Here is a 27,850-nt window from a genome sequence, read left to right as displayed (position 1 = left end):
TGTGTTTATTTAGGGATTTTAAAATTAAAGGACAGGAAATCTGCTTTTCTAGATGCCTGAACATATTGATTTTTCTGCTTCTTTTAAGTAGTTTTTATAACGGTCTTTTCAATTATCCTGTCTTACATTGTGCATAATTTTAAAGCAAGCCTAAATTTCTTTCTGAAGCAGAAAGACTATAAATAAAAAATTACAAACTTTTAAAATGTAGGAATCTAGTTGATAAAGGTAAAAAAGATCCTATGCCTCAGTTTTCCACAACAGCTGTTCCATGAATAGTTATTGGGTGCCTACTGCTTGACTGCTGCTGCACAAGGTAGTGGACTGCAGAGCTGATTCTATCATTTATGCCCGAGAGCTCAGAGGAGATACGAACTCACATGTATGAAAAGTGCTAAGCTAGAGGTGTATGAAGGGTTATGAGAAGGCAGTGCAGGGAGGGGCTCCTAACTAACTCCAGGGGTGAGGAGTGGAAACACTAAAAAGGGGATGGGAAGCACAAAATGAAAACAGATGGGGAGGGAAAGGGAGGCTGCTCAACCTTGAAGTCTGCTGTGTCTTGGGTGGCAAAGATCAAATTTATATATTATAATGTTCTCTCTTTGTAAAAAATAAATAAATGGAGGTTAATATTTCTAAAACTGGAATCGTAATCCATTTGCATTCTTAATTATGGAAGATCAGGTAGTCTTGAAATCTTTTGTTTTCTAAATTATAATGGAGGAAACCTTTAACTTTCCATTCTGGCAAACGAATACAGTTCATAACCATTAGGCTTTCAATGCTCTGTAGTGTTTTTAGGGCTATATATTTACATTAGGAGTTTCTTAACTTTTTCTGTGCTCTGGTAGCCTAGTTAAGCATACAGACTCCTTTCACAATATAAAATATATAAGAAGTGTAAATGTATAAATTATATAGGATAACAAAGGAACTCAATTATTTAAAGTAATTATCAAAATAGAATTATCAAAATAGTAAGCAAATCAATAATTAGTAAAAAAAGTTTCTTTTTAAATAACAAATATATTTACAGGGGTAAATGTGGTGGCAGGTCTAATAACTACCATGATTCTTAAGTAGTGATAACAGCAATTAGTATTTAGAGATATCTGTCACAACTGTACAAAAATACAAAAAGTCTGATTACCTTTAGTGACAAAATCACACATGTTGTGGCTACTGCTACAGTCTGTTGCCTTCGTTCATAACTGAGGAGAATGCCATATTTCACTTAAAGGCTAGTGAAAATAAATATTAATTTTATTTCTCATTTTAGTTCATGGACCCCCTCCTCTCACTTGAAAAGAACCCAGGCTAAGACACTCCGATTTGAATGGCACCATCTCTGTTCTCTGCCTTGTTGGTCAGGATGAGGTTAAACCAAGAGTTGGCTGCTATCTGAAGGCTCAGATTCTCTACTGGGCTGAGAAGAAAGTGAAGAGTGTCTAATGGGACCCCACCCCCACTCACATGTAAGCCTTGTAGTTGTTGCCTATCTTCTGGACCCGGATGTCATACTTGGCATCAATGAAAGGCTCTGCTGTGGCGTAGGTCTGGGTGAGGGCCACCACGCTAGCAATGTCCTGGAAGTCATAGTGGTTTTCCACCTTGACCTAATAATGTTGGAGCAAGGCATAGAGGGAGAAAATGAGACAAACATATATACATGCTGAGAGTCACCAGAGCCCTGAGCCTCCAAACCTATCAAGATGTTTCCCATCCAGATGCAAACCTGGGTACCATATCTCCCTAGGAGGATCCTTCTCTCTAGTTTCTCCTGCCAGGGCTCAGGAGCCACACTTGCTACAAAGAGCCCAAGGGACCAAGCAGGTAGCCTGATTGGGTAACATTAATGGCTTTGGAGAAGCCAAATCATCTTCTCCTTGGAAAGAATTCATCAGTAACAGAGGTGGGAGAATAGTCCATAACTGGGCTCTATGAAAAGTGCCTCAATCTCTAAGCACAGCCGGCTGAGCCTTACCTTGCCCATGCCCGAGTGAGCATGGCCAATCTTCACCACCACAGGGAATGTGGGCAGTGTTAGCTGAAAGCAGAGGAGAAAGGAATGAATTGGTTAGAGCATGCCTGTCTCTCTGCAGAATCTTACAAATATTTTTCTTGGGAACACCCGTGGAAGGCCCCTTTAAAGAACTAGTCCAACCTACTTGCTCTACAAATTAAAAAACCGTGGCCCATAGAGTGACAATGACTTGCCTAAGATCACAGCATGTTAGTTGCAGGGCTATAAAACCTGGCTCTCCTACTTGGTACTCTCTACATTTTTAAAATGTATTGTTTCAACCTTCTCTGCATTAGACAAACCCCCATGCAGGACTGGTCCATAGCCAAAGAGAATGTGTAAAATGTATCTTTGAAAAGGTGAATTTTACTGTATGAAAATTGTACCATTGTAAACCATATTTACAAAAGGAATATATCTTGGAATCTTAATGTCCCTTTTGTATGCACCTCCCTTTTCAAAGGTCCAGCTTTCCTATACTGAACCTATCTTTTCTCCCCCTTTCACAGTCTCTTCATTGCTCACCAACACCCCAAACTCACCACCAAACACAGCTTAGTATGCTGAGGCCTATTTCTGCCTTGCTTGGGGATTGGAAGAGAGCTGACATAAAAATTCAACACGTTTGTCATTTGAAAGAGATCCTTAAGAGAATAAACTCTACCTTGAGGTGGCTATAGTCAAACAGAGGAACAATAAAAACTTAAAAGAAGAACTACTACCCTCCAAATGCAAGAATTCAAGCTGTTAAAAAATGGTGGTGAATGAAGTAATACGGTGGAGTGGAAGGAGCACGGAACTTGACATCAGGAGACTTGCATTCTAGTACTCTCTGCCACTGACTTTCTGCAAGTCACTTCACCTCACTGAGCCTCAGTCTTCACACATGCCAAATGAAGAGACTGGACTGGACACTGTTGAAGATCCTGACCAATTATACATTAGACTCTATATTGGTATGAGTATTGTGTGCTGAACCAACCCAGACACCAAACCTCATCTTTGTCAGGCTCAGCTTTCTTTCAATTTCCTTCTTTTCAAATATCACTACCACATTGAAATGAAAAGATGTCTTTTAAAGAAAATAATGTTGACTGATAAAAAGTCAGATTCTCATGTGACTAGATACTGGGAGTACCTGACCTGAGGATTTCAGTATTCTTGGCTGAGGCCAGCTGATGCTGGGGCAAAGAGCTTCGAAGGGACTTGGAAATCATGTAGTTCAACGTTATTTTATGGAGAATAAAGTGAGGCCCAGTGAGGCAAAAGCTGCAAAGCTACCTAGTGACAGAGTCAGAACCTAGCCTCCTACCTTCTAGTCCAGCACTATGTGGCATGATCCTACTACAATAATCCCGTGAGTCTCTTTGTATTTGGAGCCTTGGAGCACTATACTTTGACAAACAGAGTGGACAAGGCTCTGGTCGCACTACTCCAAGTGCCTTGCTTGTTTTCTAAGCTGCCCCGCCTTATATAACAACACATAGTCTCTCTGGTGAGTTGTGACATGAGACAGCAATCAATGTAGCCTAGGGTCTGAAGAGGTCCCAGTTTTGCCCTAGCTGATGAGATAGTATGTGCTTTGAGCTCCCACCAAGAGCACTGTCCTCAGCCATCTGCAGTCTGTGGCTCTGGGTATGGGAAAGGGTTTCTAAAGCACTGGCTGCTCTGACATCTCCTCCACCCCCACTCCCCACCACCCGCCCCATTCCCCAGCCAACAGAGCCAAGACACACACACACACCCCTACTTTCTGTGTCCTATTCCATTACTGTTTACTGTTGCTTTGGAGCCTCCTAAATAGGGCATTGAAAACACTTCCTGCAGCTGAAAGAAGCCCTGAGTAGCTTGTCTTATTCCCAGTGTGCAGCTCAGCAAGGGGTCCGTCCTTCTCTGTCACTGTATCTTTTTTTGCCTGTTGTAATTCTGTCTGCCTCTGCCTGTCTCACTCTACTTGTGCCTCTCCTCACTCCTGTTCCCAATGCTTGAATCACAGTCCCTCCGTCTTTTTGCCTCAAGCATTTGTCTTTGTTGCGCTTCTTTTTGCCATGACACCATTCCCTCTCCCAGCGCCATCCCTCCACTTTTGGGAAGCTTAATTGCTCTGACAGGGAAATAGAGGCTAGGGGCCTCTCTCTTGGCTTTCTTCTTCATCTTAATGAGCCTGCCGTTCAAGAGGGCCGCGTCCCGCAGCCGCAGATGGCCTACAGCCAAAGGAGGGCGGAGCCCATCCGGGTAGGATTGGCCCGAGGTCTACCTCATAAAGCCAAGGGCGAGGGGCGGCACGTTCTGAAGGAGCTCTGGAGGGGCTGTTTGTTCCTACAGACCCCACTGTCTTAGTCGGGGCCCTGCAGTGTCATGCCCCGGAGCCCCCGGACCATGCCGAGCTGGGTGCTGTTGCTGCGGCTGCTGGCACTGCTGCGGCCGCCAGGGCTGAGCAAGGCATGCACCTGCGCTCCAGCGCACCCCCAGCAGCACTTCTGCCACTCCGCGCTTGGTGAGTCTACAGGCCTGGGAGGTCCACAGGAGGGGGTGGTTCTGTGGAATTGGTATGGGGCCCAGCTGTAGACCCGGAGAGAAAAGGAGGTGCTCATATCCCTCACCAGTTGCTTCCTGTTGGGGCTGGTGGGTCAGGCAGGGCAGGCACCATAGCAACCTTGCAAGCACAGAGGCTGGCTATTTGCAAGGAAATAAAGACTGTGTAAGGGGCCTCCAGTGTGCCCCCCATTACACACACACACACACACACACACACACACATACACACACACACACACACACCTGCCTACTGTAATTAAAGATGTCAGTGAACAAGTCACTGGAACTGCCCAGTGATTATTTTAACTCCTGGATGGGGGAGGGGGAAGCCAGGGGCCGGGGAGTTGGGCTTTCATTATAAACAGCCCTCTGTGTCCAAGCCTATAATCGAGGTTTCCACCTTGTGCCCACCCCAACACACATCTTTTGCCCCTTCTCTTCCCTCTGCCTGGAATGCCCCTTCACCTACCTTTAAATTCCTGGCAAACTCCTATTCATCCTTCCAGGTCTTATTCAGGTACCTCCTCTCTGAAGGCTTCCTGACTCCTTGGTGCTACCACAGCATCTCTAACATCTTAGTGCTCCTGCTGTGCTGTTGTTCTTTGTAAGTGTGTTCTCCATTAGACCAAGAGTTATGCAGGATGGGGACCGTCTCTTAATCATGTTTATGGGCTCAATACCTAGTGTTAGGCCAGGCACAGAGGAAAAACTTCATAAACAGTTTTTGATTAATGCCCAAATAGCAAGAGATGAACTACCCCTGTGCAGGTCAGATTATTTATTAATTCAATAAACATGTACTAATACAAATGCTGGGCAGGCTGTTTTAGGCCTTGGGCTACATCAGTAGATGACTGCACACTGACTGTCCTCCAGGGGCTCCTCCTCCCTCCTTTATCCTGACGCCCATCTCTACTCCCTGGTACCCTGGGCTAAGGAGAACTAGACTCTAAAAACTAGCAGGTAAAATGTAGAGACTGTAGGACCTAATAGGCCTGCCTGCATAGGAGGACTTTCTAGGTCCTTACTCTCTCACATCATTCTCACGACCCAACAAGACCTAAACTCAGAATTCTCCAGGGGCTCCAGGTCATCCAGATCCCAGATGGACTGCTCCCACAGGTTACTGAAGGTTCCCTTTTTTTGCTTCCTATGCAGCCATCCGGGCCAAAATCTCCAGTGAGAAGGTAGTTCCTGCCAGTGCAGACCCAGCTGACACTCAAAAAATGATCCGGTATGAAATCAAACAGATAAAGGTACATGGGGACAGGACAGGGCTTTTACCCCCTGCACTGTTGGGAAGAATAGGGGGGTCTGTGTTCTGGGAGGGGTAGGGCTGGTATATCAGGCACCCCATCTCAGTGATCCAGGGGTGTAGATGCTGAAATGGAAGTGGATGACATGTTGGGAGCCGGGGTTCAAATCATCCGAGTGACAGTGCAGGACAGAACCTCAGTGTCCTTCTCTTCTTATAGCTGCCTATGCAGGGGGCTACTAGAGGTAACTCCTCTCACTGGAATAAACCAAGGTTCAGATTTTTTTAAAGAGAGAAATAATCCAGTTGGGCTATCTGTACACCAAATCCTAGACTTTTTGCTTAATTTTTGTAGGTCGAGAAATGAGTTTTTCCTGTTAAAATATAATGTTTACTCACTGACTCAATATTATTTTTTTGTAATTGCCTTTCAGATGTTTAAAGGGTTTGAGAAGGTCAAGGATGTTCAGTATATCTACACCCCTTTTGATTCTTCCCTCTGTGGTGTGAAACTAGAAGCAAATAGCCAGAAGCAGTATCTCTTGACTGGTAAGTTAAAGAGCAGCAAGTGGCCCAAGAGTCTCTGTCCTAAGAAGGCAGCCAAGGAGGAGCCAGGGCTGTCACTGGGCAGCAAGCTGACCCAGGTGATATTTTCTTGGGTATAAAATAGAGCTGTGTTACTAAGAGGCAGCCTCTAAATTGGGAAGAGGCTTGCATTGGTAATCTCCCTTTCAATGCAAGAGTCCTCATTATAGCAATCTTGGCCACTGCTTCACTACTTTAACGACAGGTTGCTCGCCCAGTGTAGGTTGGCTAGGTTCCATTTTCAAACAGCTTTAATTGGCATAAGATTATTGGTATCTTGAACCAAAATCTGCCCCTCTGAAACTGCCCTTTGTGGATTCGGCTCTGCCCCCTGCTCTATGATGAACCCTCAGAGGCCTGAGGACAACAGATACTCCAGGTCTGCTGGACATGGTTCCTAGCCCCCTTTCTATTCTGGCTACTTTCTCCAATGGGATATAGCCTGTCCCTGTCCCTTCCCTAGCACAAGATCCTGAACACTACAGGAGAGGTATTAGTTTCACAGAGTAAAGAATTGTGTGCGTGCAATCCCCACCCCCAACATGCACATTATAATTACTGTAGCATATGATGGCATTAGCTTCAGACAACCACATCGGGTCACACTCCTGACTCATAGTGAGCCTTTGTGGCTAACTCACACCCCAGGCCCTATTCTGGGGGTACAATAAAGCATAAACTCTAACAGAAGACTTGAGTGTAACATGGTTCTGTCTCCATCAACTTGGGCTTAGGCAGGTCTCCTCCATACTGAACTGGTTGAGATAGAACAGTTAAAGAACAACACAAGAATATGACTCTATAAGTGAATGAATACAATACTATATTATTTCGTAGTTCAAGGAAGAAGGTATTTGTGTAGTCATAAACAATTAGGGAAGCTTCACTGTGTAAGCAGATCTAAATTAGCCCTGAAGTATGAAAAATACTTAGAAAGGTAATGGAAAAAAAACACAGCAGATGGGGAGAAGAGGAGGAGAAATTCCACTATCTGCTCATCCATTCAACAATGAATGGACACCTACTTGCTGCCAGGCCTTGGCTAGGAGAGTGGAGGCTCAGTAATAAGTCATAGTCCTCAAAAAGCTCAGAGTCCAGACTTGGCTCTTGAGAAGTCATAGGCATTGGAAGCCACACTGGTAGGGGCTTTCCAGCTCTAAGGATGTGGAATTGTGCTGCTCTGGAAGCCTCTGGATGGGAGAAGCAGAGGCAGAGCATACTGCTTAGCCCTCCATGTCCCAGGACTAACAGATGAGGCCACCTCCTTCCTAAGTACCTACCCTCTGTGTGCCTAACCCTCTGCTAGCACTGTGAAGCATCGGAAAGCAGGCAACATGCTCTCTGCCCTTAAGGAGTCAAGTCTAACTAAGGGTGAGGATAAATGACAAAACACAGGTCTACTAAAAAGTCATCAGTGGCATCCATGCTCTTCAGAAGGCACAAGCTCTTTTGTCTAATGTTGAAAGCCCTTTGTGACCATAACACTGTTGACCTCTCCAGCTTTGTCTCTTGCTACTTATGACTGACAGTTCCAAGCCCCTCATTTTCCCCAGAGTTGAACTAAACTATTTGTAGTTATAGAAGGTGTTTAGCTGGGCTGCACCTTTGCACAGGATAGTTCCAATGTCCAGAAGTCCTTCTCCCAACTTGTCTGGCAGGTAAACTCTGACCTATCCCTTTGAGGCCCAACATGAGCATCATCTCTCCTAAGACACCTTCCTTGCACCCACCCCTTCCACAGACAGAGATAATTGTGCTTTCCTTTGTTCTTATACTGCATCTTGTATATAATCACACAACAATGTGATTTTTGCCTACTTATCTGTCTGACCTACTAGTTTAAGCTCCTTGAGTGAAAAAATCCTGTCATATTTATTTCTGTATTCCTGGTACCAGGTCCAGTAGTTGCCCAGTAAATAAATGATTGAGCAACTAAAGTTCAAAGAAATGTGGACCACATGGTCAGGGATGGCTTTGAGGATGAGGTGGTACTGAAAAGTGTCTTTGGAAGATAGGAAAGAGTATGATAAGTAAACAAGGGGAACTTTCTTATAGGGAAGGGGAAAGACTTACTAAGACAGGTATGCGTAGATATTTGGGAAGGGTAGGAAAGGGGAAGGGACCTATTATTTATTGAGCATCCTCTGTGTGCTGGGAACTTTTAAAATATTCATTTAATTCTGACAATAACCATATAATTCTCATCTTCCACTTGAGAAGTTACATGACTTTCTTAAGGTCACACAGCTAGTAAATAATAGAAAAGAAGGGCGTTCCACCAAGACTCTGACTTTAAAGCCCATGTTCTTCTCTCTGCACCATGCTAAAGGAAAAGGCTTTCATCCCACAACTCTTCTTTCTACAAACATAATCTTTGATATAAATATTATAGAGGTTTTTCTGGTCCCTTCATTGAGCCTTATGTTACCAATGCCACCTAAAAGCCATTGAAAAGGCTTCAGTTCTGAGCTCTTCAAGGAACTGGGCTCCTGGAGCTTCACAAGCAGATTCCTCATGCTAGGTTCTCCTCCATCTCCCCTTGAAGGTCAGGTCCTCAACGATGGCAAGGTCTTCATCCATTTGTGTAACTACATTGAGCCCTGGGAGAACTTATCCTTTTTGCAGAGAGAAAGTCTGAATCACCACTACCACCTGAACTGTGGCTGCCAAGTAAGAGATGTCCATTTACAAGGTCTTTTGTGGGTGGGGAAGGGTCTTGAAGCTTGCAGCCTCACCCTTCATGTATTCTTTCCTTCATGCATGCATTTATTCACTTACTAGAGTATACTTGAGATCTGCCGTGGATCTGGCACCATATGAAGTTGCGAATGGGAAAGCAAGATGGTCCATAGTCCCTGATTGCAAAGTACTTATATTTTGGCAGGGAAGGTAGCCATAATATAAGGCAGACTGAGGTAATATAGCTACCGTTTAAAGAGAGGCTACTCTTTGCCAAGCCCCGTAATGGTCAATTTATTTAAAATATTTTAATCTAGTCTTTATAACAAATGTGTGAAGAATTAGGATTTCAATTTTAAGGTGAAGAAATTAATGCACTAGGAAGTAAAGTAACTTGCTCAAGGTCAGTGGCAGAATAAGGACCCTCAGGTTTGTCTGACTCCAGAGATGCCATTAGAGAGGCAATACTGTATGTGGGGAACACAGGGGAAGGAGAATTTTGGAAACTGGAAAGGCTTCATATGACAGGGGCATTTGAGCTAGACTGTAAGGATATGTAAGAGTCTGAAAGGCAATAAAAGAAAAAGGACACCTTACTCACTTTGATGTTGTGTGGCTATGACTCTAGATCACCACCTGCTATACAGTGCCCTGTACCATCTCGGCCCCCAATGAGTGCCTCTGGACAGACTGGCTATTGGAACGGAAGCTCTATGGGTACCAGGCCCAGCATTATGTGTGCATGAAGAATGTTGATGGCACCTGCAGCTGGTACCAGGGACACCTGACCCTCAGGAAGGAATTTGTCGACATCATTCAGCCCTAGTGCCGACCAGTGACCACCACATTCTTTTGGGAGTCCTGAAGACCAACCCAGTTCTCCTCCTTTGCAGAGTTCAGGCTGTCACCACCGGCCTCATCGTTGCCAGCCAATGGGAAATACCAAAAGGATGGCATTAGAGCAGGGATGGGGCATCTTCCAGCTTGTGTCTTCGACCCCAGCCCAGAACCTGTCAAACGCTAAGGAAAGCAGCATGGCTTTTCTGTCCTCCCCTCAGACCTTCTCCCCTGCCTCCCAAACCCTTTTAGTCTAGCCGGTACCTGTTACTGAAAGTTTTGATTCTGGCTTAGTTTGTTTTCCAGAGCCAGAACTATATTCCCTTTTCTCCCTAGGAAAATATGTTTTCTCTTACATTAATTGATCTGATGGGAGAAATGGTGAATGTTATACATGTGAGAAGGGGTAGCCTTCTGATGTGCAATACAAGAAGGCAAGTTGACAGTTATCATAACAGGCTGATTTGCAAAAATGAAAAGAACAACATATTGTGGCTGTGTATCCTCTACTGCAGCGGTCCCTAACCTTTTCGGCACCGGAAACCAGTGCTCCTATGAAAATCTAATACCTGTTGATCTAATACCTGACCTGATCCTATGAATACCTAATGCCTGAGGTGGTGCTAAGGCAGTGATGCTAGTGCTGGGGAACAGCTGCAAATACAGATGAAGCTTTGCTAGCTCGCCCGCTGCTCACCTCCTACTGGGCCCGGTACTGGTCTAGGCCCAGGGTTTGGGGTCCCTTGCTCTACTGAAATCTCAACTCATCCTAATCTTCTCATACACTTTCATCTGTTTGGGGATGTGACTTGCATGGTCACGGAGTCACTCAATGTGAGACCTACAATGACCTAAACTCCCTCCACACGCTGTAATCCCCTTTATACCATTTCTGGCAGATGGTCTGGCACAGTTAGCACACCTCTTTGGACAAGAATAGACTTAGGTATTATCTCTCTAGGTGAACTAACTTTAATGCCCTTAACTGATGTCCATAGGCTTCTCTTCTGTTTCTTTTAGAAATTCTCTACTGATTAGTAATGTCTTCATTCCAACTTTAGAACTTTTTTAAGCCAAAAAGCCTTTCTCTTATAGAGATGAAATTTCAATTTAATTTTTGACACCTCAGAGATATCTTAGGAGGTCTTCACTTGAGGGCAAATTTTAGGATAGGGGCCAGAAGAAAAATAACACAAGGCCCCTGTGGGAAAAGGATGGTAGATGGGGAGTATACTTTGCAATTTTTAAAAATTTTTTTGGAGGTTAGCCCTGCTAGATATTACAATAGGAAAAATCCAACTTTGCTCCTCATCGTCCCTTAAACTCAGTCCCCTCACCACTGTGTCTTGGACTCCTGGAGAACTCCAAACACAGACCCCTTAGGGTTCCTCAGCCTCTGCAAGGCTTCCTGGCTTGCCCTGAAAGGAAAAGCCTTGCTGTTGGTCTCAATGATTTATTAAGGACAAGGGCTTAAAGTTCCAGAGCCTCTCCTTGAGGAAGCTCTGACAAAGATGAAGGAGGTAGTTCTTTTCAAAGCCCAAGGTCATTGTTATTCATCTTCTGCATATTGTTTGCTGATAAGCAGGGCCATGCACAATATACCAGAAGTTTCTTGATTCGCAGAACTGGTGCAAGTGGAGATCCTTTTTGGAGAAGGGAGTAGAAGGGAAACACATAATTTCTACCCCAGAGTACGCCTGGAATGCTAGAGCAGGAGGTCTCCATCAGTGAGTTAAATAGGAACACCAACTGACCATGAAGGCCTGGGGCAGAGGATGTGGGGACAGAGAGGGAGAAAGAGATTGAGCTCAAGGTCTCCATGAAGGAAACATTAGCAACAGCCTCTGCACCAACCAACCATGCCATCTCTCTGCTCCTTCTGATATCCTTGGACAGTCTCAGAGAAGGCACAGTGTTAACCCAATCTTATCGAAATCTTGACAAAATCAAGGGAATAGAAGGACTTGGTAATTACAAAACAACACCTTATATCTGAGGAGCACTTCACACTTTTCCAGGAGGCAATTACTTAAAGAATCTCGCTTAAATTTTGTAAGTACCAAATTAGATATCTTGGTCAGTAATAATTACACCCATTTAACTTTCCAATTGGGAAAGTACATATAGTGAGGGAATGTAACTAGTCCAATGATATGTGGCAGGGCCAGGGCTAGAACCCTAAACAGTGGGATCTTCTGGTTGCTGATCTATAAGTTTACTCCTTTCTCAGCTTGATAAACTGGCTTGTTTCTGCTCTTCCCTATTTTGTCTCCAGATCTTAGAGACAGGGCTATCAGCTAAAATCCAGCCACTCTGGCCCCACAAAGCAGGTCCACAGTTCAACCCCAACAAAATCTCTGGGGTGAAATGCCAAGGCCCTCTTTAGAGTCCCATAATCACATGTGAATAAGCTCAGAGTACAAACAGCAGAGAGAGTAAAGTCTCCGCTCAATCACCTACCATCTCTTTGTGGTTGGGGTAGTATGTCTGCTCAATGAGTGGGAACTTTTCTCCTCCCAGTGTCTTGTAGATGGTGACCAGCTGGGCAAACTGCAAGAGAGAAGCAAATGTTTCAGCTTATCTAGATAACAGACAAACAAAACAACATTCAAAGATTTATTTTGCATTTGCTCTGTTGAGAGCTTTGTGCAAAGCGCTTTGAGGATATAAAAGTGAACGATTCCTATCCTCAAGAAACATATTCTTTAGTTGGGGAAAGGTGAGAATGAGGTAACATTCATTCAGTACCTCCTCAATTTTAATGATATTTCACTCAATCATATTAAACTGAGGAACTAGGTACTTTATCATCATTTTATATATGAGACTCAGAGAGGGTAGGGGAGTTACCTAAAGTCACCAAACTGCAAAGAGGTGAAGCTGGGATTGCAATTTGGGTCTCTAATTCTAAACATCCGCATCTCTCAAGCTGGCAACTGATGAAGCTGGATAGGTAACATGGGGCCAAGTCTTGGAATTTCAAATGCCAGGCAAAGGAATGGTATTTCCTATAGGTAGTATGGAGTCATCAGAGTTTGAGCAGGGGGGTCATGAAAGAAGCAGGAAGGTTTTGATGGTCATGGTATATAGAATAGACAGACCTAATGTTTCTGGGTCTTGCTACTCATCTAAGAACTGAACTCAGCTGGACTCTTCACCTATGAGAAAGCAGAACAGCTCCATGAGGGAGAGGTGAAGTACACACAATTATAGTGTCAGGGTTGAAAGGCCTTTCTTTGGCAAACATCTAGCACTCCTGCTTCACTCCCTTACATTTTATAAGTGAAGAAACTGAAGCCCAGAGAGGTCACTTGCCCCAGATCATACAGTAGTTGAGTCAGATTCATAGCCAGGCCCCTTTATTCTCATTCTTTAACTCTTCCTATTTAAGTAGTTGCCTTTCAGTTTCTACAGAGACCATGCTCTTCACACAGGAAACACAGAGGACTTTCCTGCTCAGTCCATTCACACACATTCCCACAAACTCATCCCCAGTGCACTGACAGAAACAGTAATCCAGCATCTTCACTCTAGTGTTATTTTTACAGTCTAACCCAGTATCTGGAACTGCTAGAAGGAAAAGTTACCAGATCAAACCTGCCTTCCATTTATCAGAGAAAGGAAAGCTAGAACATTTTTCAACATCCTAGGTCCTATTCTATAATGGATGTTGTGGCACATGAGCCAGTGAGGAAGATAGGTTTGGAGTTGTAAACAACTCAGGACTTGGTTGCTAGAAAACTGGAGTCTTCTGATTCTTGTTCTCCCTCTAACTTGCTAGGTAGCCTTTGGCAAATGATTTCTTCTCTCTAGCCCTCATTTTCTTCATATGTAAAATGAGAGAATTGAATTAGATCAGTCCTTAAACTTTTTACCATTAAAATTTTGTTATATTTCCTCCCAAACTCCATTATCAAATGGCAGTTCAAGTGGTCATCTGTTGTGGTCCTTCTGTGGGCAAAGATAGAATTTTGTTATTGTTTTTGAAATATGGGAAAATGTTGGAATTTCTGGGTCACTTCACTTAGTGACATATAGTTTATGACTCCAAATCTCTAATTCACAGACTCTCAAGCCCCTAACGTTTCATTATTGAAAGAGACTTTAGAGACCTCTGGACAAAACATCTTATTTTACAAATGAGGAGACTGAGGCTAGAGAGAAGCAAAGGAAGGCAGGCTCCCAGATCATGCCTGGAGTTGGGGCTGCACTGGGACAGCACCCAGGTCTCTTCTCGCCAAGGCATTCTCCATTGTGCCCTCCTGTCCTTGCCATTCTTTGGTTCTTGAACTTGCTTTGACTATCAAGACCAGCCCCTCATACCTTTCCTGCCTCGTCTGATTCTCTCCTCCACTTCATCTGACCTTTAAACCCTGCCTGCCCACTTCAGCTTGGCCGACTCCTGCTCTGCCTCTGGATACCTGCCTGAGTTCCCAAGACTCCCCAGCATCCCCAGCCAGCTCTGCCTACAACCTCTGTCCTGCTGCAGCCTACGCCCTGGCATGGCACCAAGGCATGTGGGTCCCTATCTTGCCAGCATGTAGCAGAGTTACACAGACACGACACTGATGCCAGGAAGGCCCACGGCAGACTCCCAGAGTCCTGGGACAGCCAAGATTAAAATGGTAGCCAGTTCCCAGGCATTAGCTGGGCCCCTAGGAGCTCACTCTACCCTCTTCCACCTTATCTCTAGCAGTCCTTGTCTGCTCAAGGTACTGGGCTTGGCATCTAACCCTTGCATCCTTGGAAACTTAGATTAAGTCACAGGCACACAGTCACCAATTAAGCAAATGTAATATCTGATAAGGGTTATTTACTTTATGCATAGACAAAAGGATGGATTTGGGATCCGGGGGTGATATTGGCAACAAATAGGAAGATAATGTTCATTATAACCACTTATGCAATGAATCAAGGAAAATTTTGGAAGAAATGGGATTTCAAGATCAGTCTGAATTTAATAAGTTATCCTTATCCCTCCTAGAAATAAAATGCTTAATTCAACCCTAGTGTATCTGTCTCTAAAAAACCCAGAAAGAGTGACAGGGTTTATTTGCAACAATATGGAATGGTGACATTCTTGCTTTCCCTGGAATGCTATTTTCATTGATAGGTCCACTTCTGCTTCCAAAATCACAGTGTGCCTGGCATGACGAATTTATGAAATGGCAGATGTGCTCAAAGACAGTGATGTGAGGTAGAGCCTTTTCCAACTAAGGCCGTTCCTCACACCAAAAGCACCCACGACAAGGAAATTTAGAAAACAGGAACTAAAGTTATCATTTCAGAGGTACCCCCTGCTTCGCAATAGTCACCAAATCTGTCCACTCCCATAAATTGCAGAGAATAGTATATAAAATGCCATAAATGTGGCAGCTGCTTAGTTAAAATGAAGGGAGAACTTGAAGTCTGTCCAGGGAGCCCTGCTGTTCTCCTGTGTTGCCAAAGGCAATGCGCTGCGATTGTGAATGGGTGAGAATGTGAACCCTCACCAGAGCCCAGATCCCAGAAGGGGCAAAGCCCTAGGCGTAGGCTTTCTGATTTTCCCCTCCCTGGCACAGTTTTGAAACATAAAGCAGGGAACTAGTTTCTATAAGAGACCCAAAATACTAGGGTACTGTAACAACCAGGCTGGGAAACTGGTGGCAGTTTACAGACAAAGAAACCGCAGCACAGAGAGGTTGTAGTTAGAGGTTGATGAGTGAAATTACCCAGAAAAAGCTCGTAATAGAATAACGTTGTGTGGCTATGAGAGACCTGGATCCTACACTTTTACCTGGGGGAAGGGACCCTCACTCACCACCCATGGTTTGTCACAGAAGTTGTAAATGGATTCCAGTGAGTTGATGCTGGGGAGGCCTGCGTACTGCATGCCAATGATCAGGTGACGGAAGTCCTCATTCTCTGCCATGCCGAATGCATGCTGCCGGATGAGCACAAAGTCTGGCCGGAAGGACCTTGTAAGAAGGTAGAGGCAAGTGTGCCATTAACTAGCACCTCAAGTCATATATACATCACTTTGTCTCCCATTTCCAAAGCCCAAGACAGAGAAGGGAGTTTAGGGGCCACCTGGTCCAAGTCCTTCATTTTGTTATTATTTCTCTATGAACTAGAAATGAGGTATTATGGCACATCTCAAAGAAGATTTGAGAAACAGATTTCTGAAATGCCCTTATTCCTCTAGGTTAAGCGCTGCCTTTTTCTAAGGTACAAATGCTCTCAGGAGGGAAGAAAGCATTTTAGACTCTCACACCTTAAGTGAATAAGAATTTCCCCTGTCACTATGTGGCTCCAGAGTTGGTACTCCAAGAGAGTGCCGGAAGACTCTGAAGACAACATGCTTCGCTGACTTGACCATTCTACCATGGATATCTCTTATTTCAGTGTCCTGTTTTGACTCCTTAATGCTGCTCCTTAAAATAGGCAATGCCTTCATCGGGTCCCCAAGAGAGCAAGTGTCCAGATGCCAGACTTCCCAATGTTATTCTTCCAAAGCGGACACTAGGGAGAGGTGCAAATATTTTTTGCAGAACTGAGGTTGAGCAACAGCTACAGGAAGCACTGAGAGTACAGAATGTTCCCATGCATGGGAAGGCTCCCTGCATTTCACCTCTAGCCGGCAAAGCTCCTAGCCACAGCTGCTCTACAGGACCAGGGCTCCTGTCTTCATGCCCTTACTCCTGAGGAACCCCATCTTCCCAAAGATTCTATTCTGTGGCAGCATCTACCCTCAAGGCTCTAGGACTTGGCAGTTTCACCCCCTGTGCAATGACCTATCTGGTTCTTAGCCCAGGCACCTACCCAACCCCCACCTACTGCTCCAGTCCTGCCCAGGCTCAAAGATCATTCTTTTAAAGTGAGAGTGGAAGAAGCCCTCCTCAGTCATTCAGGGAACTTAGCATTAAGCCAGTATGGCATGTGTTAGAGCTGCTCTGACCTCCCAGTTTTGGAAAACTGGCTCCATCTGTATGCCTAAGATCAAACCTTATATCTCAGTTATAGGAACTGAGCTCTAGACTAGTGGACAGCTCTTGAGTTCCTACACTGGTATCTGGAAGGGCCTGCTTTATTCTGGTCAGATCCCTCCCAGGACCCTGTCACCACCTGCTGTGTGCATGCATCCCTATGATTCACTCTACCTGCTATTGGAGAAACCTATCATCTCTCTTGTAGGATCTCCCTGAGCTTACTCCCTCCTGGATGGACACCTTTTTTTCTGTCCTCCTTAGTCTCCAGAATGGATGAGCTCACGCTTCCTGTTGTTAGGTTCCAAACACCTGAGTCTTGCCTTTCCTGTCATTGACCCAGTTCCTGTTGGATACTGGAGGCTTCAGTGTCAGGGTACTACAGATTGAGGTAGGGAAGAGAGTGAAGTGAAATACTTCCTAGAGCAAGACTCTGACATCTGAAAACCTGAAGTCAAACCGAGCCCCTGGGAAGAAGAATACTGTGGAAACCATTTTACTCCATCTGGAATTCTCATCAACTCCCTCACAGAATTGTTGTGTCACGTTTGATCACGTCTATAAGTCACCCAGCACACTACCTGGCATGTAAGTGCTCTGTAATTGCAAATTTTCTTCCACCCACAATATCTCTTCTGACTGTAGTCTTTCCTATCAGACTTATGAGTTCCCAGGAATAAAAAATAGAAAAAGAACACAGGACTGGGATTTAATAGAATTCACACAGAACACAGGGCTCTGCTACCAACTCAGTGAATGAATCTAAGCAAATCAATGTGAAGAGATTTAAATAGATCAGAAGTTTTCAATTAATTTTGAAGCAATGGAATCCAGTTTTCCAAGGGAGATATATGCAGAGATAAAAACATAGAGCTACAGTGGTTGAGGTGGGGCCTAAGTCCTAGAACTCTTCTGACATGAATCCAGTTACTTCTAAGTAAGCGCTAAGTCCATGAAGCTTTTTCTACCATCGGACTAAGAGCTTCTTGAGGTAGGAGCTGATTTTCTCTGTGTTCCTCTACTACTTGTACACAGTACACATAACATTAAGTTCTGTACACTACACAATATCACTTTATCCCACTCCAACACTTGGTTTCGAAACCACTTTGCAAGCCAGAGATGGTAACTATGGAGACAGTGACAGTAACCCTGAGGACAGAAAGGACCTTACCGGACAACTTTTGTGCCATTCCGGAGCACCTGCATATCCACAGCATAGGTCCCATCTGCATGGGCCACCAGGTTGAGCTCTGAAAATTCTGCCTGGAAAGTAACAGCAAGGATTAGGAGGGTAAATTTCATGTTATGTGTTTTTTACTATGATAAAAAAATAAAAATAACAGTAGGGGAATAAACCCACAGTCCTAACTTTGCTAAGTCCTCCACATAGGAGCAGCAACAGCAGCAGCGGCAACATCCCTACCACCAAACATTTTATTTACAGTTCTCAAAGCATTCTCACAAACTAGTCTCATCCAACTCTCATAGAAACTCTATGAGGCAGGAAGGACAGAGATAATTATCCTCATTTACCCAAAGAGCTGTTAAGAGAACCCTTCCCCCATTCCCCTTTCTCCACCCCCCGCACCCCACCCCCAAAAAAAGCATTGTTGGCAGTGACAGGAACAAAACTCAGGTCTTCAGACTCCCAGACCAGCATTCTTTGTGCTGCCTCTCTGAGAGCAGAAATGTGAACCATGGCAAACATGCCCTTTATCAGTTTCAACATAAAAGCACTAGGTTTTAGTTTAGACTATTGAGTTTTGTTTCTGCTCTGCCCCCAGCTAGCTGTGTAAGATGTTAGGCAAGTTACTTGTCTTCTCTGGGGGGATAATTTCTCCCATGTATAAAATGAGAAAAATTTTTATCAACCCTGCCTATTAATTTAAGAACTGAATGCAATAATAGATAGGGAAGCCCTCTATAAATCACAGCACACTGTACAAGGAATGATGATTAACTTCCATTATTACACAGAAAACACAGGTATTATTTAAACTGGGCATCCCCTCTCTACCCAAATAGATCTAATTTCAATTTATCATGAAGCAAAGAATAAAGGAAGATAAAAAATGAGCCTTTCAGGACTTCGCTGCATTAAAACAAGGAGGTGTTCTTTTTTAAGTTCTCTCTGAAGTGTAGTAGCCTCAGGCCCAGGGTAGGTACCTCTGAATGGCAGATGTGTGCCTACTCAGGAATACCATGCCACCAATAACTCAGAGGTATGGCCAGGGTCCTGAGAAGACATTCCTTTAAGGTTTTCATTAGCCTGAGAACCCTGCACAGCAAGAGTACCCTAAGCGCCACACTGCTTGCCTCTCTACAGACACCAGAACCATGAAAAGAAGTCATACATTGAAAGATGCAACCTTCAGGACCATGTCTCATAAAGAGAAAAGCCCTAGGGAAAGGGTGGGGTTGAGGAGATGGAGGGCCTGAAACCCAGTGATGAACACTGTACTCCACTCGGCAGAACTAGATGGTTTACTCTGGAATGCCAAGAGGGACTGGTAATGACGCAGATGCAGCTCTGGGCTTTAGGCCGATTACCTGTTCCACTTTAATATCATAATCTCCAAGGACTTTTTTGCCCCGAAAGCACTTGGCCCTGGAAAAATAAAAACACACACACAAATTAGTTTTGTACAAGTGTTTAAGGTTAACAATTCACTATTGCAAAAGTGAACTTATAGCAGACAGAACCCCGGAATGACAGTCAAGGGACCTGGGTTAGGGTTAATAACTCTGCTGTTGGATCACCCCAACTGAGAGACTCAAGCAAAACACTTCCTTTCCTTTATGCCCAACTCGCCCGCCTATAAAAGAAATCAAAGAGCATTCTTGGTTTTTGTAATATATGATAATATTCCTAGTCTTTTGGCTACCAAAGAAGTTTAGAAGTAAGACTTTCTCTAATGTTAATCCTCGTAAAGACTAAGTCAGTCATCGATAGTTTATTTTCCCTTATCTGACATTTCACTCTGATTTTCTAATTGGTTTTCACCTTTGGAATTTTACTTTTAAAGAAATTGATATTATTTTGCCTCTTTATACCCATACTTCCAAAAAGGGTTTTAAATAATTTGATTAAGTTAATAACATACCCCCAAAAACAAGGATGAAAGGACAACCAATGAATGAGAAAGAGTTAATTATACCAGAAAAATAAAAGGAGGATGCCGAGGAAGCTACTATAATTGAACACAAAACCTATCCTGTATTTCTGAGCAGTCAAAAAAAAAAAAAAAAGTCAGGCTAATGTACAGTATTTATTATCTTTACATTTTGTCATGAGTCTGGAAGAACCTCACATTAATGCATTAATGACTTCACAGCCTCTTTATGAAGTAGACTGTGTTTATGTTTATATCTATATCCATTCCTACTTTGCCTTTAATCTATGTTCCCCACCATAAGATTTTCTTATCTGCCCACTTAGACCTTTTCTACATTTGTAAAAAGAGCTTTTCTTTCCACACTATACCTGTTAGCTAGGTCTGGCTTGCTTTCCTAAGTGCTTGAAACTTCAAATTAGCATGTTTCATTGGAAATTTTCTAGAAATCCCTCTCCAAAATAAAGGGATAAAATTAACATATTGGGCATGATGTTCTAGGAATTGTGTGCTAGTTGCTTTCAAGAACATTTCATTTAATCCTCTTAACTTATGAGATAGGGAGAAAAGTCTTCATTTCTGAGATGAGGAAAGATTCAGAGGAGGAAAATGGCGTGTTCAAGGTCAGGGAGAAAAGTCTTCATTTCTGAGATGAGGAAAGAAAGATTCAGAGGAGGAAAATGGCATGTTCAAGGTTGTACAGCAAGTTAGTGACAGAGCTAGTATTCACACCCAAGTCTGAGTCCACTGCCTTTGGCACTGCACAGCACTATCTCCCTCTGTTGATTCATCCTCTCCATCTTCACTCCCACCATTACAAAACCTGACTTGTCATGTGTGCTGCGTTGCATGTCTCCCTACCCCCACCCCATTTTCCTTCTTCCGCTCAAAAGAGACTTGTTGTGAGCACTAGTTCTACTACAAATACGTCCTACCCTGGTTCCTGTGAACTACCCAGGATAAGGCCAGGCCATTTCCTTTCCTCTCTGGGCTCTGGAACAGTCCGTTCTAGGAAGTTGTCATTTGTCCTATCCAAGTCCCTGGCCACCCTCAAATTGCTCCTCAGAGGCACTGAGCCATCCTGGAGTTAAAGCACTGAAGTCCATCCCCAACCTCTGCCCTAATTCCTTACTAAGCCTCATCAGCTTGCTTCCAGGACCCTGTTCAACATTCATGGCTCAGCAAGCCCCTTGGGCAAGAGGCCTGTAGCGTATCCCATCCCTTTGGCTACTATTCCATCTTATTTATGGGTTTAAATAATAGTCTACATATGACACTATACTGCTCTGCAGATCTTGGACTCTGTAGGCCTTTGTCCATGACTATAAAAAAGGAGGAACTTGAATAAATGACACATGAGGTTCCTTTCTTATGTTAGTGAGGTGTGTCTACCTTGTTACCAGCTTTTTGGATGCTTCTTTCTACCTTCCTGTCTCAATATAGCTCTCCTTCTGTGAGGTAAGTCTCAGCAACGTTAACAATAACTTATCATTCTGTATGCCTTGCATTTTCAAGGCACATTGCTTGCCTCACAACTCTGTGAGGCAGCCAGGACAGATACTGCTGTCCATTTGACTAATAGGGAAACTAAAACCCAGAACAGTTAAATAATATGCCCAAATCACAGAAAAGTTCATAAGAGTTAAGCTTAGAACTAGGAGTTTATATCCAGGTATTGACATGCTGCCAAATTTTTTAATTCATTTATTTTGTGGGTTTTGAACATTAATATTGAAGTATATTTATAGATTCTGGCTGGGTTTATCTGCCACTTCCTGCACCTGCCCATTAACCAAGTTGGCTAATGATACTGTTTTCATGCCTTCTCCCCACCCCCATCTCTCCAATTATCTTAATGCATTTTCCTTAAGGTAATTTGTCCTGTTAGAAATCTTAATCTGTGTGTCCTGGCTCTGGGTCACTGACCTCTCTTGGCTGAGCCACAATCTTGGAGAAAAGGAGCCAAAATGGCAGGCACATGGCACACAGAGCCTTACTCTGTAAAATGAGCACATTCTCCCAGCTCCCAGCCTTTGAATGTTTTGGTTCCAGGTATTTTCATGAAAAATTTTGTAACTTACAAGCAAGAGACAGAAGTACTTCCTGATACTAAGAGAGCACTGTTAGGAAGCAGTATGCTAGAACCCAGAAGGATTATGGATCACAGAGATCTGGAATCATATAGTCTGGGTGGGACTCCTAGCTGCACCCTTTCCTGGCTGTGTGAACTTAGGCAAATGGCTTAAATTTTTTTAAAAAATAGTATGTCATACAGTAAACCAATTGATAGTAAACCGATCAATATATTTTCAAAAGTACATAAAGGATAAAATGAAGAATAAGTTTCTCCTTTCTCATTCTTCTCTCATCACACATATTCTCCGTTATCAGTTGTAAGCGTAGCCTTCCAATGTGGGGAAAATGTGTGCATATATCTATATACATATTTGCTTCAAATATGTATATGGCATCATGCTGTATAAACTCTTCTTTTTTTTGAACTTTGATCTTCACTGCACTTAAAAATATATCTTAGTGATAATATACTTTCAGCACATAGTGATGGACCTCTTTCTTAATAGTTACATAAATTCCACTTGAAGGTCATATAGTAATTTAACCAATATTTATTGGTGAGCGTTCAGATTTCTAGTTGTTGGGTTGTTTAGCTATTACAAACAGTGCTACAATGGCTTACATCTAAGAAGATATCCATAGGATAAATAACTTATTTTCTCCAGTTTTATCAAGTTAAAACTGACAAATAAAATTGTATCTATATAAAGTATACACTATGATTATCTGATATTCATATACTTTGTGAAGTGGGATTACCACAATCAAGTTAATTAACACATCCATCACCTCACATAGTTACCAACTATTTGTGTGTGTGTGGTGAGAATGCTTATGATCTCAGCAAATTTCAAGTATACAATACATTATTAACTATAGTCACCATGATGTACATTATAAGGACAAATAATTTATTGCAGAATTGCTGTTGCAAGGAATAGACACAATTATAGTTTTCATTGATACTGCCACACTGCCCTCCACCTAAGAAAAAGATTATACCACCCTCCCCAGTGTTTGAAAGTTTGAGAAAGTAATCTTACCTCCCTTAGATCCCCTCCCTCCACAAAAACACAATCCCTTGCATAAGCTGGGCACAAAAAAAGGTGTTCAGTAAGGACTTTCTGACTGGCAGTCTCATCAAATCAATCCAAATTCACCCCCTTGTGCTCGATCCTAAACAGAACCCAAGATGTACATCCTCAAAGCACTGACTAAAAATATCTATGGGGCCTGTGTTGTCAATTTCCCTCTATTGTAACATTTTCTTAACAAGCCTAGCAGCTGAGGATCTATGTGAGTTTAATGGCTTGCAGTTTCCTTGATGGACCATCTCCCCTTATTGCTAAAATGAGTAGAGGCTTCTAGATTTAACTCTTCTTACTCAAAGAACTGAATATCCTCATCGATTCCCATCCAGCTGCCAACTAGGGCTTGTGAGGCTGAGGAGCACAATTTCAGAGGCTTCTCTGCTAAAGCTGCCTCCAAACTTGGCCCAACCTAGGCAAGCCCAGCTTAAATACCCCTCTTTTATGTATGAGATAATGAAGAAAGGTCTAGAAATAGGAGCCAGGGGAGCTGAGTCTGGGCTTAGTTCCACCACTTCTCAACTCTGTGATTTGGGGCAAATAGCTGCCTTTCTGAGCCTCAGTTTCCTCAAATATAAAATAGGATTAATAATAATAGCAAATATTCACTATTCTAAGTATTTTATATATTTTACCTCATTTAATAATACCTGACTCACAGGTTGTTATGAAGACTTAATGAGACCAGATGAGAATAACTCAGATTAAAGTGTTGGAAACTCTCAACCACAAATATGAAGTACTACTAGCAAAATGCAATAAATGTTTATATACCAGGTATTATTGCTGTTTTACTATTACCACAGCCAATATGGCTTCTTCCTCTTCTGAACTTTCATCCCATTTACTGTCTGCTCATATTTGGCTCATAGCATCATCATTTGCGATACCTTTTAAAATTAGTTGTCTAATAATCTGTGCCACCTTCTCTCACCCCCACCCTCAGACAATAGATTATGTAATAATGCTTCAGAACAAAAACCGTTCATATGTGAATCCTGAATTTTCCAGAATATTTTTGGATTTTAAATATTGATTACGTCATGTTGTCAGATTATATGCTCTGAGCTAAGGCTTATACAAATATAATCATTGCATCTATAAATTTCCAACTCCTTCACCGAGCTGTGTATTTAGTAAGTTCACAATCAGGGCTTACTTATTGACTAGAGATATTAGGAGTGATGGTTTTGGCTGGACAATGTAGAAAACCAGAGGAGATGACCTTCAAGATTGAGTGGATTGAGTCTGTCTCTGCAAGCCCAGCCATCTTCCTCCTCACATGTGCACATCCCAGAGTGTCATGCTCTTTCTTCCCAATCTTTCTCTACATGAAAATTTGTTCTCAATTTCATTCAGCTGGAACTAAAGGACCTAAAATAGCCTAGAGTGTAAATTCTCCCTAGGTGACTGAGGTTTACACAAGGATTAAAACCTCAAGGTAGAAGATGAAAACACTAACAATGCATTTGCAGGCTCCAGATGGCACTTAGGAAGAAGGCTTTCTTAGAGTTCTCGAACCTAGCACGTAGTAAATACTTAGCACTGGTCTAGATATTTATCTTTAACAAGGTGCTTAGTTTCTGGCTCTCATGGTCTCTAACTCAGGCCTTGTTCTTTCAGCCAAACAACTCTACGCATCAAGGAGTTAGCAAATAAACTAGAAATAGTAGAAGATACCTATTACCCACGCTACAAAGGGGAAAAAAAATTAGGCCTGCTGGTCTTGGAGAGAAATCATAGGTGCCTGCTGCCACCCACTGGCAAGATGTATACTGCAGACATGCTGTAGTCAACTTACCCACCCACTTAGGCCAGCTGAATAGCCACGGACTCCACTGGCCCAGGACATCCCTCCAGGTACTTATTTGCTGCTCTAACAAACCATGCCTGAAAATTAATGGTTTCTTCTAAAAAGTGTGTGTCCACATAACCCAAATTATATAGTTGGCTTTTTGCAATCTGTAGAAAAAAAGGTTGTGATTTGTCAGTAAATTTAGCAACAAACTGAGCACTCAGTGGTAGTAATGTAAAAGTGCATTAGCAGTTGTGAAGTAAAGAACGCATATTCTAGAAAAGGAGACCAATATCCATATGGGTAATTGCTAAGATCCCATTCAAGTCTCATGGTTTATAACCAGTATTCACATTCCTATCTTTCTACCTTTTCCTCTGAAAAACATTTAAAGGACACAACTAAAAAAAACAACAAAAGTTTCATGTAGCTCAGAAAGATGTACAGTGAAAAATAAATTTCCTCTATCTTCAAGAAGGTCAGATTAGTGGAGAGGAGAAGCATAAATTAAAGACTGTAACATGTGGTATAAGCTGCTGCAGGAGTACCAACAATGGAGTGTGGGAACCCAAAGGAAGGAGTTCTCTCTGGAGAAGTCTGGGAAGGCTGAGTCTTAAAAAATAAGTAGGAGTCTGCCACATAAGCAGAACTGAAAGGTGAGTGCAAAGGCTGTGTGAGCATAGAGCACTGCAGCAGACCAGCTAGCTGACTGCAGGGAAGGGCACTGTAAGCCGAGCAGTGAGAGCTGAGTTTCCTGAGAAAGAGAACAGACTGACTGGCAAAGGACTTCAAATGTCAGGCTGAGTAGCTGAGACTTAATGGCTAGCCTCCAAAAAATTTTTTATAAACTTTTTATTATTAAAAAATTCTATCCTCAATAGTTATCAACATTTTGCCAATCTTTTTCATCACCCTCAACCATTATTGGAACTGTTAGAGTGTTTTAAAGCAAATCCAAAATGTCATGTCATTTCTCCTATAAAATTATAAATATTATCTTTAACTGATAATGACTTAATTTTTTTTTTTACTGTGACAAAACATATGTAACAAAATTTGTCTTTAAGTACATTCACAGTTTTGTGCAACCATCATCACTATTTCCAAAACTTTCATTCATCCCACACAAACTCCGTAGCCATTAAGCCATTAAGCAATAACTGCCCACTCTCCTCTCTCCTCAATCCCTAGTAATTTATGATCTACTGTTTACGAAGTTGCCTATCCTATGACTTTTTAATAATTAATTATTTAATAATTTTTAATATCTTAATAATTCTATACAAGCATACTTTGTTTTACTGAGCGCTGCAGATATTACGTTTTCATCAACATCGAGGCACCTCTACCAGCAAAAAGATTATAACTCACTGAGGGTTCATATGATGGCTGGCATTTTTTAGCAATAAAGTATTTTTAAATTAAGGTATGTATATTGTTTTTTGGACATGATTCTCTTACATACTTAACAGACTACAGTATAAACATAACTTTATATTCACAGGGAAACTAAAAATATTTGTGACTTGCTTTATTGTGATATTCATTTTATTCCAGTGGTCTGGAATTGAAACCACAATATTTCCAAGGTATACCTGTATTCAACTTTTCCCAACTGTCTCCAAAAATACTGTCAAAGATTTTAAGCAGAGAAGTGACATGACAAAATGTGCCTAAGATCTGAGACTACTTTGTCTGGAATGTTAGAAGAGACTGGATGGAACACACCAGGGCTCAAGACCATTTGGGAAGCTGGTATAGTAACTAGACTTCAGGACTTGCTGTTTTACTGGTACATGGCAAACCAATAGCTATTGGACAACACTTATCTGGAAACTCAATCGATCATTTGATTGATTAGGCCTTGGAACTTAGAATCTAACTGATAAATGACAATGATATTAAAAAATAGGATTCAGTGAAGTGATAGAAAATGGTATAGGACTCCTATAGATGTTCTGTAACAGAGAAATAATTGAGAGATTAAAATAGTCAAGTAGGATCTTACATTGGTAAAAAGGGTTCTTATCTCAAATTTGGACTCGTTATCTAATTCATGAACCATAAAACTTTCTTTCAGTACACGGGGAAATGTCTGTTATGGATAATTGGTTTAAGAATAAGACACAAAGGATAGGAAGAATGGAACACTTTTCTGGATAAAGACAATGTTCTGTGGCTGGACCTTGATATAATTAATTCAGTGATTAAGTTGTTAAATCAAATACTCTGTAACTAGGGCACTTCTTCGATGGAAAGTAAGCTGCTGGCGTCTTAGTTAACATTCATATAAACGAACTGGAAGAGTGTGCATGGGGAAATTGCCAAGTTTGCAGATGGCATTCAGCTCTTCCAGGGATTAAAATGCCAAGGTGATTAGGGATAAACTGAAAGATGAGGATGTGGGTAGAAATGTGGCAGAGGAGTTTTAATGTGACTAAGTGTAAGAAAACATTCAGGGGAAATAATCTTATCAGAGGATCATGAGCATTTGACTACAGTCCAGTAAGGAAACTGAAATGACAGAAAATTGTTTTCTTAAGACATCAATCCTGTGAGATGTCACAGACAAAACACAAAAATACTGAGAGTGAAAGGTGAAAAATGTTGGTTATCATCAGCAAGTTTATTGGAAACCAAATATAAAGGGTTTCTTACACTCTGACCTTATCTTGTACAAGCCTTGGTACTTTCATACTGTATTTGTGATATAGAATATCAGATCCACCAATCTAAATACAAATGACACGATGAAGGTGGAAATGGCCCAAAGGGGAAAAAAAAAAGGAACAAAATGAAAAGGCTTTGATTTTAGGAAAGGCTGAAATAATGAGTCTTTTTCAGTCTGTAAAGGTAAAAATCCAAAGGGGACAAAAGGATATGAAGGGAAAGA

At 42.3% G+C, this 27,850-nt stretch overlaps 2 protein-coding genes across 2 annotated transcripts in view; one reads left to right on the top strand and one right to left on the bottom strand.

The window, feature by feature from the left end:
- The window catches only part of SYN2 (synapsin II), a 158,173-nt gene that overhangs the window by 21,738 nt on the left and 108,585 nt on the right, over positions 1–27,850 (bottom strand). Inside the window, exons 2-7 of the mRNA XM_025050852.1 lie at positions 19,436–19,493; positions 18,057–18,148; positions 15,718–15,874; positions 12,378–12,467; positions 1,985–2,047; positions 1,474–1,616 (exon numbers count right to left, since the gene is read on the bottom strand). Coding sequence (XP_024906620.1) covers positions 1,474–1,616; positions 1,985–2,047; positions 12,378–12,467; positions 15,718–15,874; positions 18,057–18,091 — 488 coding nt within the window. The 5' untranslated portion in view covers positions 18,092–18,148; positions 19,436–19,493. The remainder of the gene's footprint in view (positions 1–1,473; positions 1,617–1,984; positions 2,048–12,377; positions 12,468–15,717; positions 15,875–18,056; positions 18,149–19,435; positions 19,494–27,850) is intronic.
- Positions 4,308–10,526, top strand: TIMP4 (TIMP metallopeptidase inhibitor 4). Its single transcript, XM_006917629.3, has 5 exons — positions 4,308–4,520; positions 5,720–5,817; positions 6,251–6,365; positions 8,947–9,071; positions 9,709–10,526. The coding sequence occupies exons 1-5, from the start codon at positions 4,382–4,384 to the stop codon at positions 9,904–9,906; spliced, it is 675 nt and encodes a 224-aa protein (XP_006917691.1). The 5' UTR covers positions 4,308–4,381; the 3' UTR covers positions 9,907–10,526.

The sequence above is a fragment of the Pteropus alecto genome, unplaced genomic scaffold (genome assembly GCF_000325575.1).
Source record: "Pteropus alecto unplaced genomic scaffold, ASM32557v1 scaffold75, whole genome shotgun sequence".
NCBI lineage: Eukaryota > Metazoa > Chordata > Mammalia > Chiroptera > Pteropodidae > Pteropus > Pteropus alecto.
Note: the sequence above shows the minus strand (reverse complement) of the source record. Positions and strands in the feature narration are given on the sequence as shown.

What these genes read in the sequence shown, in the direction of transcription:
- TIMP4 (XM_006917629.3), top strand. Translation starts at nt 4,382, where the DNA reads ATGCCCCGGAGCCCCCGGACCATGCCGAGCTGGGTGCTGTTGCTGCGG. An exon ending in ATGAAATCAAACAGATAAAG is followed by an intron (nt 5,818 to 6,250) that starts GTACATGGGGAC and finishes ATTGCCTTTCAG; the next exon opens with ATGTTTAAAGGGTTTGAGAA. An exon ending in ACCTGAACTGTGGCTGCCAA is followed by an intron (nt 9,072 to 9,708) that starts GTAAGAGATGTC and finishes CTATGACTCTAG; the next exon opens with ATCACCACCTGCTATACAGT.